Genomic DNA, 13,282 nt, shown 5'->3' on the forward strand with positions numbered 1-13,282 from the left:
TTATAGGGTTGTTGATCTTAAAAGGCCCCACTTGTGTTTACCTTTTGTTGAAAGATACATTGTGCAGATTCTTTACCCAATCTGTAAAGTAGCTTAGAGATCTTTAGATGGAAATCATTGCTGAGTTCAGAATGATTTGTAGTTATGACTAATGGACTCAAGAGTCCTTTCTTACAACTTTTCACACATGCAGATCACAGGCATCATACAATAGTGCTGTGTTCAGGAGTTTTGCTGAGTTTTGCCTTATTTTTATCAGGATTTATGCCTGGATAAGGGAAGTGGTTTGGGTCTGAGGCTTTTTTGCTGTCCTTTTGGTCATGTCATTAGCGTTGTATGATCTGTGATATTATTAACTCGTTACCTTGTGTGACTTGTCCACAATGCCAATAGAGAGCAGCAGGAAGAAAATGTAAGATCAATATGCAAATGAAACGTTAGAAGTTGCATTTAACTGTTTGTTTCCATACAGTTCAAGTCTAAAGCTATTCATTAACAGAGCTGTAAAGAGTATTGTGTGCACCATTTGAAAGTGCTTCTTTTATAATACTCTTAAACACAGACTCGAAAGTAGTTTTGTTTGGTCTCTTTAACAGAGTGTTACATTCCTTTTTTAATGGTAGGAAAGCAAAGGATGTTAGGTCTGCATTCCTAGATAATATTCAAAAGCTCAATTTTTTTTATTGTCATCATCTTTATAAACGTCTTACTGGCCAGAGCCCTCCAGGAAAAAAGAAAGAAGAGAAACAATATTCTGACATAAACACTGTTCTGAAATGGAAAGTCCAGCGTTCAGTATCTATTATTCAGAAAAAGAAATAAATTTGACATATTTTGGCTTTGTTTTTATCTTTTTTAGGTCACTTTTAAGATAATTTTTATTCACTGTTAAAACTAAGTGTCTTGTTCCCCTTGCTCCTGTGCAATATTACATCTTTTTCCTTTCTGAAATGTTTGTATTTCACTGTATAGAAGTTGTACGGCATGTTTAGGCATTCTGGGCACGTGGTGTTGTGTATAAAGGTACATGTGCTGGCTGGTTTTACAAGAGCTTGAAGAATTATATAATTTGCCAAGTTTTATAGAGAAAATGGTATGTCATAGTTTGAGTCTGCTGGTTTTTGATAGTGTTTCTTCAGCATTGTTCAATTTACCTTTTCTTACGCACTCTGTAACACAGGCTGATGTGTACTAATGCGGCAGTTCAAGAATTCCACAGATGCAGCACAGAAAACCATTTCATCAAAGAATATAAAGCAGTTTTAGATGTGTCAGTGCTCATTTTACTTCTTTTAGCAATATTTTCTCCTACGTTTACATAGGAAAGAAAACTACTGCCTGTGCTGATGATATTGCAGCCCCTTGAGTTTGCATGTTTTTTTCTTTTAAGAACAAATAAAGCTTTTGCAAAATAATGCTAACCTTTGCTCCACTAGTGCCCTTGAGAAATTCCTTTGTAGTCATAATTCTGTATTTGAATTTGGGTATAAGGTTTAGTAATTTGAATATTGGAAACTCCTGTATAAATACTACAGTGTAAAAGTTATATGTCCATCATGTCATTGTGTCTATTAATGCTTATTCAAAGTGTTAAAATCTGAAAACTTGTCCTGGATTAAAGCGTAGAACAAGAGATCTTTGAACAAACAGTAAATTGTATGTCAAGTCTTGAAATAAGCCCTGTTTAAAACTGTGTTTTAACTTCTTCTACAGAGCACACCTGCAACATCGATACCAACAGTGCAAGTACAGGGCCAGCAGATCAATTTGCAGCCGCCTTCATACACTGCAGCGAGTCAGCATGCAGAGCAAATGAAAAAACCTGGACAGAACTTCATGTGTCTGTGGCAATCTTGTAAAAAGTAAATGCTCCTTTATTTAACTACCTTTTACTAATATGTAACAGATGCTTGTATATAGAAAGCGATTCTACAAGTTCTATCCATTCTGTTTCCTTAAGTTACCTTATACTTTTGTCCGTGGGGAAAAGAGAAGGTGAAAAGTGTTGAGGAAGCTGAAGCTGAGATGGTGAGGTGCAAGACATTTTAACTGCTCTCAGTTATACTTCAGAGCATAAAATGAGTATTATGTGGCTTTCTTGCAATATCTTGATTCTTCAATAATAAATAAAATATTGTCATGTAGTTAAGTTAAAAAGAAGAAAAAATCCCAGCTCTGAAGCTTGTTCTCTGTGTTGCAAATACAAAAATAATTACATACTCCAGTTAAAAATCATGTCTTGACATTTTCTTGTGTTGCCAGCTTTTAATCTTTCTTGTGTTTCCAGTTTTGCAAGAGCAGGGTGTTGCACTTCTATGTCCTGGTCAAAGTCTTATTTAGATTATGACTAATTTTAGTAATTACGATACCATTTGTGTGCCGCAGGACTTCATTGTCACAAAAGGAAATAAAAAGGAACTTAGCCTTAAGACTAGACAGCAATGATTAGATTTATTTTGATTTGTTTTTGTTGTCCCTAAAAGAGAGAGGAGTGAGCTAGCAGACTTTTGGATGTAGGCTTATAAAAACCACGGTACTACCCTTGTTATCAGTATGTATATCTTGACACTGATTTTTAAAATAACATAGGTTTGTGAATATGCTTAGTTTTCAGTTTAGTGAAGGGAGCAGATTGGTGAAACAAAGGTAGTTGTCAAATAGCCACTCTGAAAACAGTGAGAAAAATTGCATAACGTATCGGATGGGCGTGAAAAAGGGGTGAGACACTTCTTCATTGTAGGATGAGACAAAGGGAGCATAAAGATGAGCTGATTTGGTAGAAAGCTGGTGTGTAGGCATTCAGAAAGTTGGGATGAAACAATGGAGAAGTTTGAATGTTTGGAACCAATGGTGAAAATGAGGCATTTGAACAGAATTAGAGGAATACTGAAGGACGGTTAATCTGTAGACCCCTGAAGCTGTAGTTTCTGTTTCTTACATTCCTTACAGATTTTATTCAAAGGTCATTAAGTCAATGCAAGACATAGGGATTTTAGATAAGACACTGACTGGTACTGTAGAGATCTGGTGCTTTTTAAAATCATGGCTGTGTTTTCACCTTAAAAGTGATTTTTTGATTCGGTAGGTGACACTTCTCTATGTAAGAAGTACGTGTAAGGCTTTACTTACTTTTTACTTTACTTTTTTATGGCTAGTAAATACAACCGTAGAGCCATACTCTACTGGCTGCACAATAGATGCATGAACACCTGTGTTGGTGTAAGAGTGGGTTGTACTGAGGTGGAAATTAAAAGCCGGGGTGGCTTCTTAGCAGAAGCCTCGCCGATTTATACCATCTTGAGGAGTTTGCTGAACTACAGTTTTGAAGTGTAAGTTATTCACCAACTTTATGTCTAAAGTTACGTAGGATGAGTTGTGTGTGGAGTTAAGGTGACATCTAACCATGGAACAAGCTGATACCACATGTGAACTAGTATGTGAATATGTGCAGACAAATTTTGGGGAAGGAGGAGCACCAATGCAATTATCATTACCTTACATTATCAGGCTTTTTGTAAGTCTGTCTTAATGTTATTCCAGTAAGTTTTCTTGAGACTGAAGTTAAGGGCTACGAGGCCCATATTTTACAAGTTGATCTCTACATTTTATTTCAAAGATTATTATTTCTGTTGCTTTAGTTTCTTCTGTCATTACTAACCGTACTGGATTTTGTTCATGCTTAATGTTCATGTTTAAGTTTCATTATTTTCAAAAGCCTTCAGAGATTTTTGCATTGATAGATTGTAGCCCATGTGACACACAGCTCTTGTTCTTATGCTGTTTCTCACTTTTAAAATATTTATTTCAGTCCCAACCTAAAAAAGTTTAGATAAACATTACACTCAGTGTTCTCTGTGGTGAAGAGAGAACCAAAATGTTATTAGCATCTTCCTCCAATGTATATTGTTTATTCATATTTCTTCAACAGCCTGATTAAAAACAGGAGTATCGAATCTCCTGGAGGCTTCCTGCTTCTAACAGACATTAAAAAAAAATCGGGAATTGCCACCTGTTATTGTAACTGTTTTATTTATAGCTCTCAATCTTAGCTGTTTATATTTGTTTAATAGAAAACAAGAAGATTCTTTTGACTGGGTCATTAGTCTATGTAAACTTTACATCCAGTACTTGGTTTCAGTCATGATTGCTTAGCAGTTTTTTTCCTAGGTATTAAGTGGGCAGGTTCATCATAGTAGAATGATAGAACAGTGTTTCTTTCATGGTGTTCATAATTAACCGGAAAGATATGACAGGAGACAAATTTGATACAATTATTTGCACCTGTTCCTCTATACATGTTCTTTAGTTTAATTCTCACAACGTATTAGCATTAAGTTTCCCTTCCAGGATGTATTGCAGAAGGCAGTGAAGGCCTTCAAAACCATTTTATTAAAAATCAGAATAAATACAAATAAATAAAATAGTATGTTCTTTTCCTACCTGCTAACTTGGCTGCTGCAGTCAGCACCATTCCTGTAGCGTGGGTGTGGGTTCTGCTGTCTTGTTTTTTAAAACTGAATTAGGAAACATTATACCAAGATTTTGAAATAAAATGCAACAGAATTAGTAGTGTCTGAAGACTACAACCAGATCAGGCCCAATTATGCAAGTAGTTGTAATGATTGGCCTCTCACAGATGTATTCAGGTTTAGAATCTTAGGAAGTAAAATTCTAAAAGGTGTCAGTCAGCCACACTACTTTGCACTGAGGATGTAACAGAAAGTAGGTGTTTTCCTTTGAAGTTCAGCTGTCTGCAAGTACTGCTAATTGCATTCAGTGTAATTTCAAAGCTGCTATTTTGTTTCACAGGTAGGCAGGAGATGTCTGCTATTGAATTGCTTTGTATTTAAAAAGTAAATTGGAAATGCTATTGAATCTCCACTGCCTGTCAAGTCAGCTATTAGTTTAATGTTCTGTTCAGCAGGTGAACAGAATGATAGAGAAATTAAGTGGGGAAACAAGAGTCTAGACTCAACTGACCGTATTCTCAGTACTTAAGCTTTTTTTTATTACTATGTTTAGGTGTTTCTTTAAGAAAAAATAGTTTTTCTCCGCAAAATGGTAGTAAATTTGAATCTTCTTAGATCAGTGATTGAAGTATAAAACTGGATGTGTTATACAGTGAATGAACCAACATAGCTGAAATAGCTTTTTTTTTTTTTCTTTTTTTTTTTTCCCCTTAAAGACTTGCCATGTTGAATAAAATGTTTTAAACTACATTTTGGGGTTTGCTTATGCCATGAACTTTGTTTCATCCATGCCAGGAATTATTCATAAATAGGTTTGTGCCAGCCTTAAGTTTACATACTGACTTCCCCTTTACTGTGGAAAGACATTTTTTTGTCCTCAAACATCAGTTTTCGCTGTTGAGCCAATGTAGATGTAAAACATTTTGTTTTCATTTCCTACTATGAGCTATGTGGACCAGCAGCAAGAGGCAGGTATTTCTCCTTCTTCCCAACTTCCCTTCAGTAAGAGCTGACTGGCATGGAAAAGATGAATGCTTTTTAAGAGAGTAGTATTTATTGCCTACGCAGAAGGTAATTGCTGTATTACAGGTGGTTGTTGCAGTAGGATTCAGTTTATAACTAAGGCTTGTCTCTGGGCGAAATTAGCTCTTTGACACCTTTATGGGGTTCAGTATCTGTACATTTAAGCCTACATATCAATTGCAAGTATGTTTGCATAATAGACACTATTCAAATGAGTAGTAGGATGTGGAAGGAGGTGGCTGGATCAAAGCACCTACTGATCTGCAATTCATACGCTGAGGGTTCTGACTTGAACTTGTCCATACATAACTGCTGTAGGTTTAAGATGTTGCTTCATCCTTGGCTGCTTGCTGATTCGAGGTCATCTCCCTCTTGGCACTGTTCAGCCCAGTGAGTTCAGTCAAACATCTTAATGCAAATACTTTTCTTGTCAACTGAAACTAAAATATTGGTATGTGAACTGGAGTGGCCAAGGTGGGGCATGTGTTTCCTTTCGGTAAGACTGCTGCACTGGTGGCATCTGTCCGGCAAGTGTGTGAAGACAGCTGGTGGCAATGACTTCCCAAATGGCAGCAACTAGGTTTCCAGACCTCTTCTGTCCAAGCCTTAAGTGGGTGTTGATGAGCTGGGTTAGTTGTATTGAAATGAATCATGAGCAGCTAAGTCTTTTGTTTATTTTGGCCATTTTTTCTCTGTTGAAGGAAGGGATGTAATTTGTAACGTTTGAGATACGTTTTAAGGTGTATCTAGACTAAAAAAACCCAAACCACTTAGAGTCATGCGCTATTTTCATGTAATATTTTTTGAAATATAGTGATTCTCCATTACTATCGGATACACGTTACCATAACACATCTTTTGTCTATGTGACAATTTGAAAATACAGTTGATTAACAAAGAACTGTTGATTCACCAGTATTTTGAGGTGGCATTCACAGTGAGTTGTAACTTTACTACCACTTTGAAATGGAAGAAGGCCCTATCAGGCTGAACTCACTGTAAGGTATGTCACACCTGTGCTTTCACCAAATAGAACATAGAGAAAACACAAAATATACTGTCGAGAGTATTATAGGGCCAGGTTTAGGACAACTTCATCTTTTCTGTTGATGCAGAAGCAATTAATTTGCTGAAATACCTCATGTCCTGTGCTTTGGGGCTGGCACTGGCAAAGTGCTTAGTTTGAGGTTTTGGAAAGTCATTTTCATTTGGTGAAACACTGGCACAGGTTGCTCAGAGAGGTGGTAGATGCCCCATCCCTGGAAACATTCAAGGTCAGGCTGGACAGGACCCTGAGCAACGTGGTCTAGTTGAAGATGTCCCTGCTCATTGCAGATCTTTGGAGGTCCCTTCCAACCCAAACTATTCTATGATTCTATGACTTAAAAATTGAGATTTAATTGAAGATGTTAAAAAGGGTCACATAAGTGACATTTTTTGACTGCTGTGTACATCAGGCAATGATACTTAGCCATTTTCCCAATATTTAGAATTCAGGTGCTAAAGAACACTAACTTTAGATTGATCTTTTACTCCATCAGTTTTGAGAAGCATGCGGTATTGAGAGCAAATAGGATGAATGGTGTGCATCTCTTTTTCCCAATTAAAGTTTAAATAAGGTCTGAGTATGACTGCCAGTAAAGAAGGAAAACAGGAAAAGGAATACATGAAACTCAACTTTTTTAGCTCTTTATTACTGTATTTTACTTGTATTGCGGAGAATGGGTCTGTTGGAATTAATAAGTATTATTTCTTTGGGAAAGTATAAATAAAAAAGCAGAACCATGATATTTCAATTGGATTTGACAAAATCATACTGCCATTTGTTGGTAGCTCACTGGTAATATATGTACATATTTTTCCTTTTAAAATTTTATGACTTCTCATTTATCGATGCATGTCTTGTTTCAGAAAATAAAAATGTTTAGCCAGTATGGGTTTATGTTTGTGATAGTTGCGCTTTACCATTAACTGGGGAAAAACCAAAAACTTAAATTCCCCTCCCCTTCTTTTTGTAGGTGGTTTCAGACACCATCACAGGTTTTCTATCATGCAGCAACTGAACATGGAGGAAAAGATGTCTACCCAGGGCAGTGCTTATGGGAGGGATGTGAACCTTTCCAGCGGCAGAGGTTTTCCTTCATTACCCATTTACAGGTGCAGATTTTCTTTCACGTATTACTTCAGAAAATAGTGGGAATTTCATGGTAAATTTTCACACACCTTTCTCACTGTCTTTCTCTTTTCCCCAAACAGGATAAGCACTGTTCCAGAGACGCTTTGCTTGCAGGATTAAAGCAAGATGAACATGGACAAGCAGGAAATCAGAAGCCTTCCAATAAGTAAGAGACCTGACCCTCATTAGCAATAGAGAAAATAAGAGAATTAGAAATTATTGGAAGAATTTGTGTATTTATATCTTGGCTTATTAGGTAGAACCCTGCATATGTAGAGTCTGTAACAGTAATCAAATTTGAGGTCCATTATAGTAAGACAAAATGGGCAAAAGAGGGAATAGATTCTTATGTGGGAGATGTGGTTGCAGTTACCATAAAAAGAACAGGTAATTCTTTAAGGTATATGGGTCAGTACTCTGTGATGAACATTGTTCTCAACATATTATCCTGATTTTTCCCAACTGGACAGCATTTTATAACTTCTATTGTAACAGGAAAGTGCTTGTAATCCAAATGGAAAGTTATTTGTTGTGTACAGTTCAGCTGTTTTGTACAGCTGAGATGGATTGTCTTGTAACTTGCTGTATTCTTTCAAGTTTTGTGGTCTAAATTTGGGCTGATTTGATCCAGGGACTCTTGTAATAAACTTTCCTTTAAACAAGCAAACAAGATAAATACCAACTCCTCCGAGTCGTCTAATTTTGTGCTGCTACCTGGAATCAGTTTCGGCTCTCCTCTTTCCCAAAATGATTTCAACCATCTGGAATTAATACTGGAGAGCACAACCTCAATGCTGTGGGGTTGTGGGGATGGTTATGTTAATATTGGAGTTATTCAGGGTTCAGTTACTTGTATTAAGTGTATTAAGACTAGGTCTTTGTTAGTAACTAACTGGAATCTCTTTGTTGCAAGCTAAAGATGTAATTTCATGGTCCCAGGCAGATTTTTGCAGTCTGTTCTGTGGCTAGTTAAATTGCTACCAAGCTGCTGGAGGCAACAGAGAAAGTTGAGTGTGAAAGCTAAGAAATTTAGTTTGGGAGTCCTTTTATTTTTTAATATAAACAAACTTCTTAACATAGACTTATGATTGCTTTATGGTGCCTTATTTCATTACACTGACAACATTCAGACCTCTGAAAACCACAAAATGAAGAATGATGGTAATGTAGTCTTAATACTTGGTAAGTGGGAAGTGTAGGGCTGATACCGTCTACTAGCATGATGTGATCTCAACTCTGCCTTTTCAAAAATGTTCCATCACACAGATAACATATCCAGTAGCTCTGTGTCCTCACAGGCTTCTTTAAAATTGGCACAGGTACTCATATTAGAAAAAAATGTTCATACATCCCATCTTCTAAGGCAGAATTCCCTAGTTAGGTCAGATTCAGAAAGTAGGAATTTATATGCATAACCAGTTCTCACTGAAATATTGAGACTGCAATATCACAAGGTACTAAGGATGCAGTTTCAGAATACAAGTTGAAATAAGAGCATTCCACTACTCAAAGTAGGATGTTTTGACTCTCCCTGCCATCCCTTATTCCTCCTCTTGGCTACACATTGCTTACAGTGAGAGAACTAGCTTTAGTTTTTGTCTGATTGCATGGTAAATCAATTCTGTTTTTTTAAAAAAACTAATCAATCAAAAAAGTGGGTTCGCTAGATGAGTGGAATGCACTTCCCTTACAGTCAGTTGAACACCAGTAGAGTAGGTGGGCTGGAACAAAAGGGAGGGATGAGACCTTTGTCAGCACTCACAACAGTGAATGCACTCAGCTGTTTTATGAAATCATACAGGTTCCCTGTCTGTTACTCTTCCTCTCTTCCTTCATGTCTCCATTACTATTCTTTTGCCAAAGAAGAAATCAACAAATGGGAATATTTTGATTATATGTAATGTGTAACCCACATAATCTTGTAGTGCTGCTACAGAGTTACATCCTCACAACTGAAAAGAGCATCTAGCTACATGAGGAAGACAAGACTTGATCATTTGCTTTCCAGAATCAGTGACTTGTCAAACAAAACCCTAAGCTTGCTCCAACAGGTTACCTTAAGTTGGCTTACATAGTCATGTCTGAAAGCTGACTTACAAAGTTTTGGCTTAATTTACTTTTTGTTGAGTCCTAAAAACTTTTCTTAAAAACTTAAAGACTTATCAGCACACCATTGATCGTCCATATGACTAAACTCTTGTATGGAGCTGAAACAACTTAAAAAACTGGTGCTGAGATGAAGCATGTAGGCATTAATTAGGCCAGCTCTCTTCACTTAATCCCTCACCATTTAGTAAAACCACACCTACCTCAGAGAGTGCAGATAGTGTGAGTGTTACTGGTGCTGGAAGTAAAATCTGTGGAAGACTAACAAACAAGGGCTCATTCCCCTAATCATTTCTGTCTGTCATAACACGATACATACTTGAAAAAATCTGTAATGCCTTTTGCTAGAACCAGGTAGGCAAAGTTAAGCTGCATTACAGAATTGGTTGTATACCTTAATTCTGTATTTCTTTGCTTTTAAAGTTGTATTATATTAACTCTTCCTTTTCTGGTTTTCAGAGGTAGCTGAATATTATATTCTGGAACGTCAGGTAGCACTAGCAGTTAACTGTATGTTCACTGTAGCTTTGTGCATTTGAATCTTTTTGGATTCTCGTTAATTTTTTTCCTTGTTGCCACTGAAGCAAAGGTGGTAGCATGAGCTACCAAAGATACTCTTCACGCACCATGGGAGCGGGGCAAGAGATAACTTTAAATCACAAGATGAATGGTATGGTTTGAAGTTAAGTATATAAAATAATTAAATAAATTCAAGAAATCTAGATGTTTCTTGAGAGAGATACTTGCCCACAGACACAAGTCAGTCCACTTGATGTCTCAGTAACTTTTTATCAAATTCTTTTTTTCCAAAATCAAAAAGAGAAGACAATCTTTTAATATCTTCCTAATTTATTGCAGTTGTCCCTTTTTCAATATTTCAATATGAAGGCAATAGTACTTCAACTTTCTAAAATATGGTATGATAGCTGTTGAAGAGAGACAGTCAGAATAGCCTCCATTGAAGAATCTTGTTCTTCTCAATATAAGGAGAACAAAAATGTTCTAGAAATTAAAAATGAAGATGATAGTTCCTTTACTGTGGTACTTGGTCTCCTATAAACATATGTCATTGCCCAACAGCTTCTTAATTTAGCTCCTACCCTTCTGCCTTTACTTCATAAAGGTTTTCAAACTCTTATTTCCATTCAGGGGAGGATGACAGTGTGATTATGAGCTAAGTTTTTAGGGAGGAGTCTGTTTGTTACTACTTTTTAATTTTGTGTTTTGTGGTTTAAAACCACTCATATGAACCCTTTTTCTAATTTTTAACTAGGTTTCCTTGTTGTTAGAATTTCAGATTATGAAGAAAATCTGTCTGAATAGAGAATTCAAGTTTTATTCTTAGACTATTCACTTACAGTGAAAGATGCCTAAATAATACTCTTACAGGCTAACTTTCATTTTAAAAACCAGAACATTCACATTTGATTTATACTGCCTTTGCAAGTAAGCACTACTTGCACTTCTAATCACATTCTACTAGGGTATTGAAAGACTTCATAATAATATTATATTGTTCAATATATTGAAGTGTGGTGATATTTTTCACCATTGATACTGCAAAACTTTCCTTTGAGATGACATTATGAGTCTTACTCATTAAGTGAAGTTGCATATTTATACATTCTAAACTCTAATTGTATGAGAAATTTCAAAGTTTTACATGAAACAGAGCTTTGACTTCAGTGTTAATAGTGAAAATGGAGAATTTGCTTCCGCTGTGTTTGTTATTTGTACCAGTTTTATAAAATACCCTGCTTAATTTATTAATCTCAGTTTGAAAGCTGCAGTAACAGGTAATTGGTTTTACAAATGTTTGATCTAATTTAACAATTAGATGTTTTATGTCTTAGATTGTAACTTAAATCATGTTACTTTATATTACTCCTCACTAACCACAGTTAATAAGTATTTTATATTGTCTTAGTGTTTAATGGTCCCAATGAGCTGTGTCAAGTTTTGAATAGCTATATTTTAAGGACATTCTCTGGCCAAATCTCAGATGACATTTGCATGGCTGCTATCACAGTTCCTGTTAAAGCCAGTCTGATAAAACATTCCTTTAAATAGATACACTTCAGGAAGTGGCTATGTCATTAGTACAATATATTACTTTTCCATCACAAGTGTCATGGGTGGTGAGAAGTACTTCTTCAAGAGAAGTGTTTTTTCACATAAAATAAAGCCCATGATTCTTTTGAAAGCTTTGCAATAAGGTTTATCTCTGTGGAAACAAAAGGCAAATCTCATATCAGCACGAAGTATTAATGGATCTTTGTGTGTCTGTTCAGATAGGTTAAAAAAAAAATACAAATTTTCAGGGTTGTTAATCTTGTAGAAAGTGGTGCAAAGCTTATTTTTATTAATTCTTTCTTTACTAATGTAGGCAGCCAGCTGCGGGGGGTCCTGCCTCTACTCCCAGAGCACAGAAGGCCATTGTGAATCATCCGAGTGCTGCCCTAATGGCATTAAGGAGGGGATCAAGAAACCTTGTCTTCAGAGATTTCACAGTTAGTATTGTTTGACTCAAGTTTTAGATAGTAATTGTTGCCTGCTACTACAGGGCTTTTACTTTTTTTTTTTTTTTTTCTCCTCTTTAATTTTGTAGGATGAAAAAGAGGGACCAATAACTAAACACATCCGATTAACAGCTGCCTTAATATTAAAAAATATTGGTAAATATTCAGAATGTGGTCGCAGGTAAGCATTGTATGATTCTTCTAATACCAGTGGGCAATGTTGTTTCTGTTCTTTTAAGTACCAACCAATAGGTAGGTTTTACCTGTCCTTTAAAAAAACCAGTAAGTATATTGACAGTACAATTTTTCTATCAGTTCTGCACTGTTTAGTTCCCCACAGAAGTGCTCAGCAGCATCTTACCTAAGACAGTGTTTGTGATCCAGGCTTTCGGAATCTGTCTGATAAATTTGGCAGGTTAGATTTTTGGAGACAGATAAGAGAAGCCTTTGCTGTGGGTCTGTCCCTTTTCCTCCTGAAGGCAGTACTGCATGACTCTGAAAACTAATTCTTCTGTAAGCAATTTCCCATTGGCAATACCCTTTTATCTCAACTTGAAAGAGCGACGATTGAGCTCTTATGAACATTTTCTTAAATTGTGGAGTGGCACACAGTTGCGTTCCATACTTGCTGCCTCTCTGTTGCTTTCCCCTTCAAATTTGGGTTAACTCTAAATGACTCAGTCAGCTTTCCTCTCCCTTGTAGAAGATCCTTCAGTATGTAAATAGACCAATACTGATTTGTGATACTAAGTAGGAAATGTTCTTTATGATGCAAAAGAAGTAGTAGTTACTTACTGTGCCCGTAATCACCATGCATGCTGCTTCTGTTTTTTCCAAGAACTTATGAGCTGAGTGTTTTCTTGGTTTTGTTTTGCATTGTTTCAGCTTCGTAATAGTGGAAGTAATGATTTCTAATAAGAATCTATTAATTTTGTCTGTTCTTCAAAAACCTGTCAATAATGAGGAATTTCTAGTTGTAGTTCTAAACA

General features: G+C 36.1%; 1 protein-coding gene across 1 annotated transcript in view; it reads left to right on the plus strand.

Moving 5' to 3' along the window:
• ARID2 (AT-rich interaction domain 2) overlaps positions 1-13,282 on the plus strand; it is a 107,718-nt gene that overhangs the window by 91,221 nt on the left and 3,215 nt on the right. Inside the window, exons 16-20 of the mRNA XM_030015070.2 lie at positions 1,714-1,862; positions 7,511-7,649; positions 7,749-7,834; positions 12,161-12,284; positions 12,383-12,474. Of these exons, the coding sequence (XP_029870930.1) occupies positions 1,714-1,862; positions 7,511-7,649; positions 7,749-7,834; positions 12,161-12,284; positions 12,383-12,474 (590 nt within the window). The remainder of the gene's footprint in view (positions 1-1,713; positions 1,863-7,510; positions 7,650-7,748; positions 7,835-12,160; positions 12,285-12,382; positions 12,475-13,282) is intronic.

The sequence above is a fragment of the Aquila chrysaetos genome, chromosome 5, assembly GCF_900496995.4.
Source record: "Aquila chrysaetos chrysaetos chromosome 5, bAquChr1.4, whole genome shotgun sequence".
Classification (NCBI taxonomy): domain Eukaryota; kingdom Metazoa; phylum Chordata; class Aves; order Accipitriformes; family Accipitridae; genus Aquila; species Aquila chrysaetos.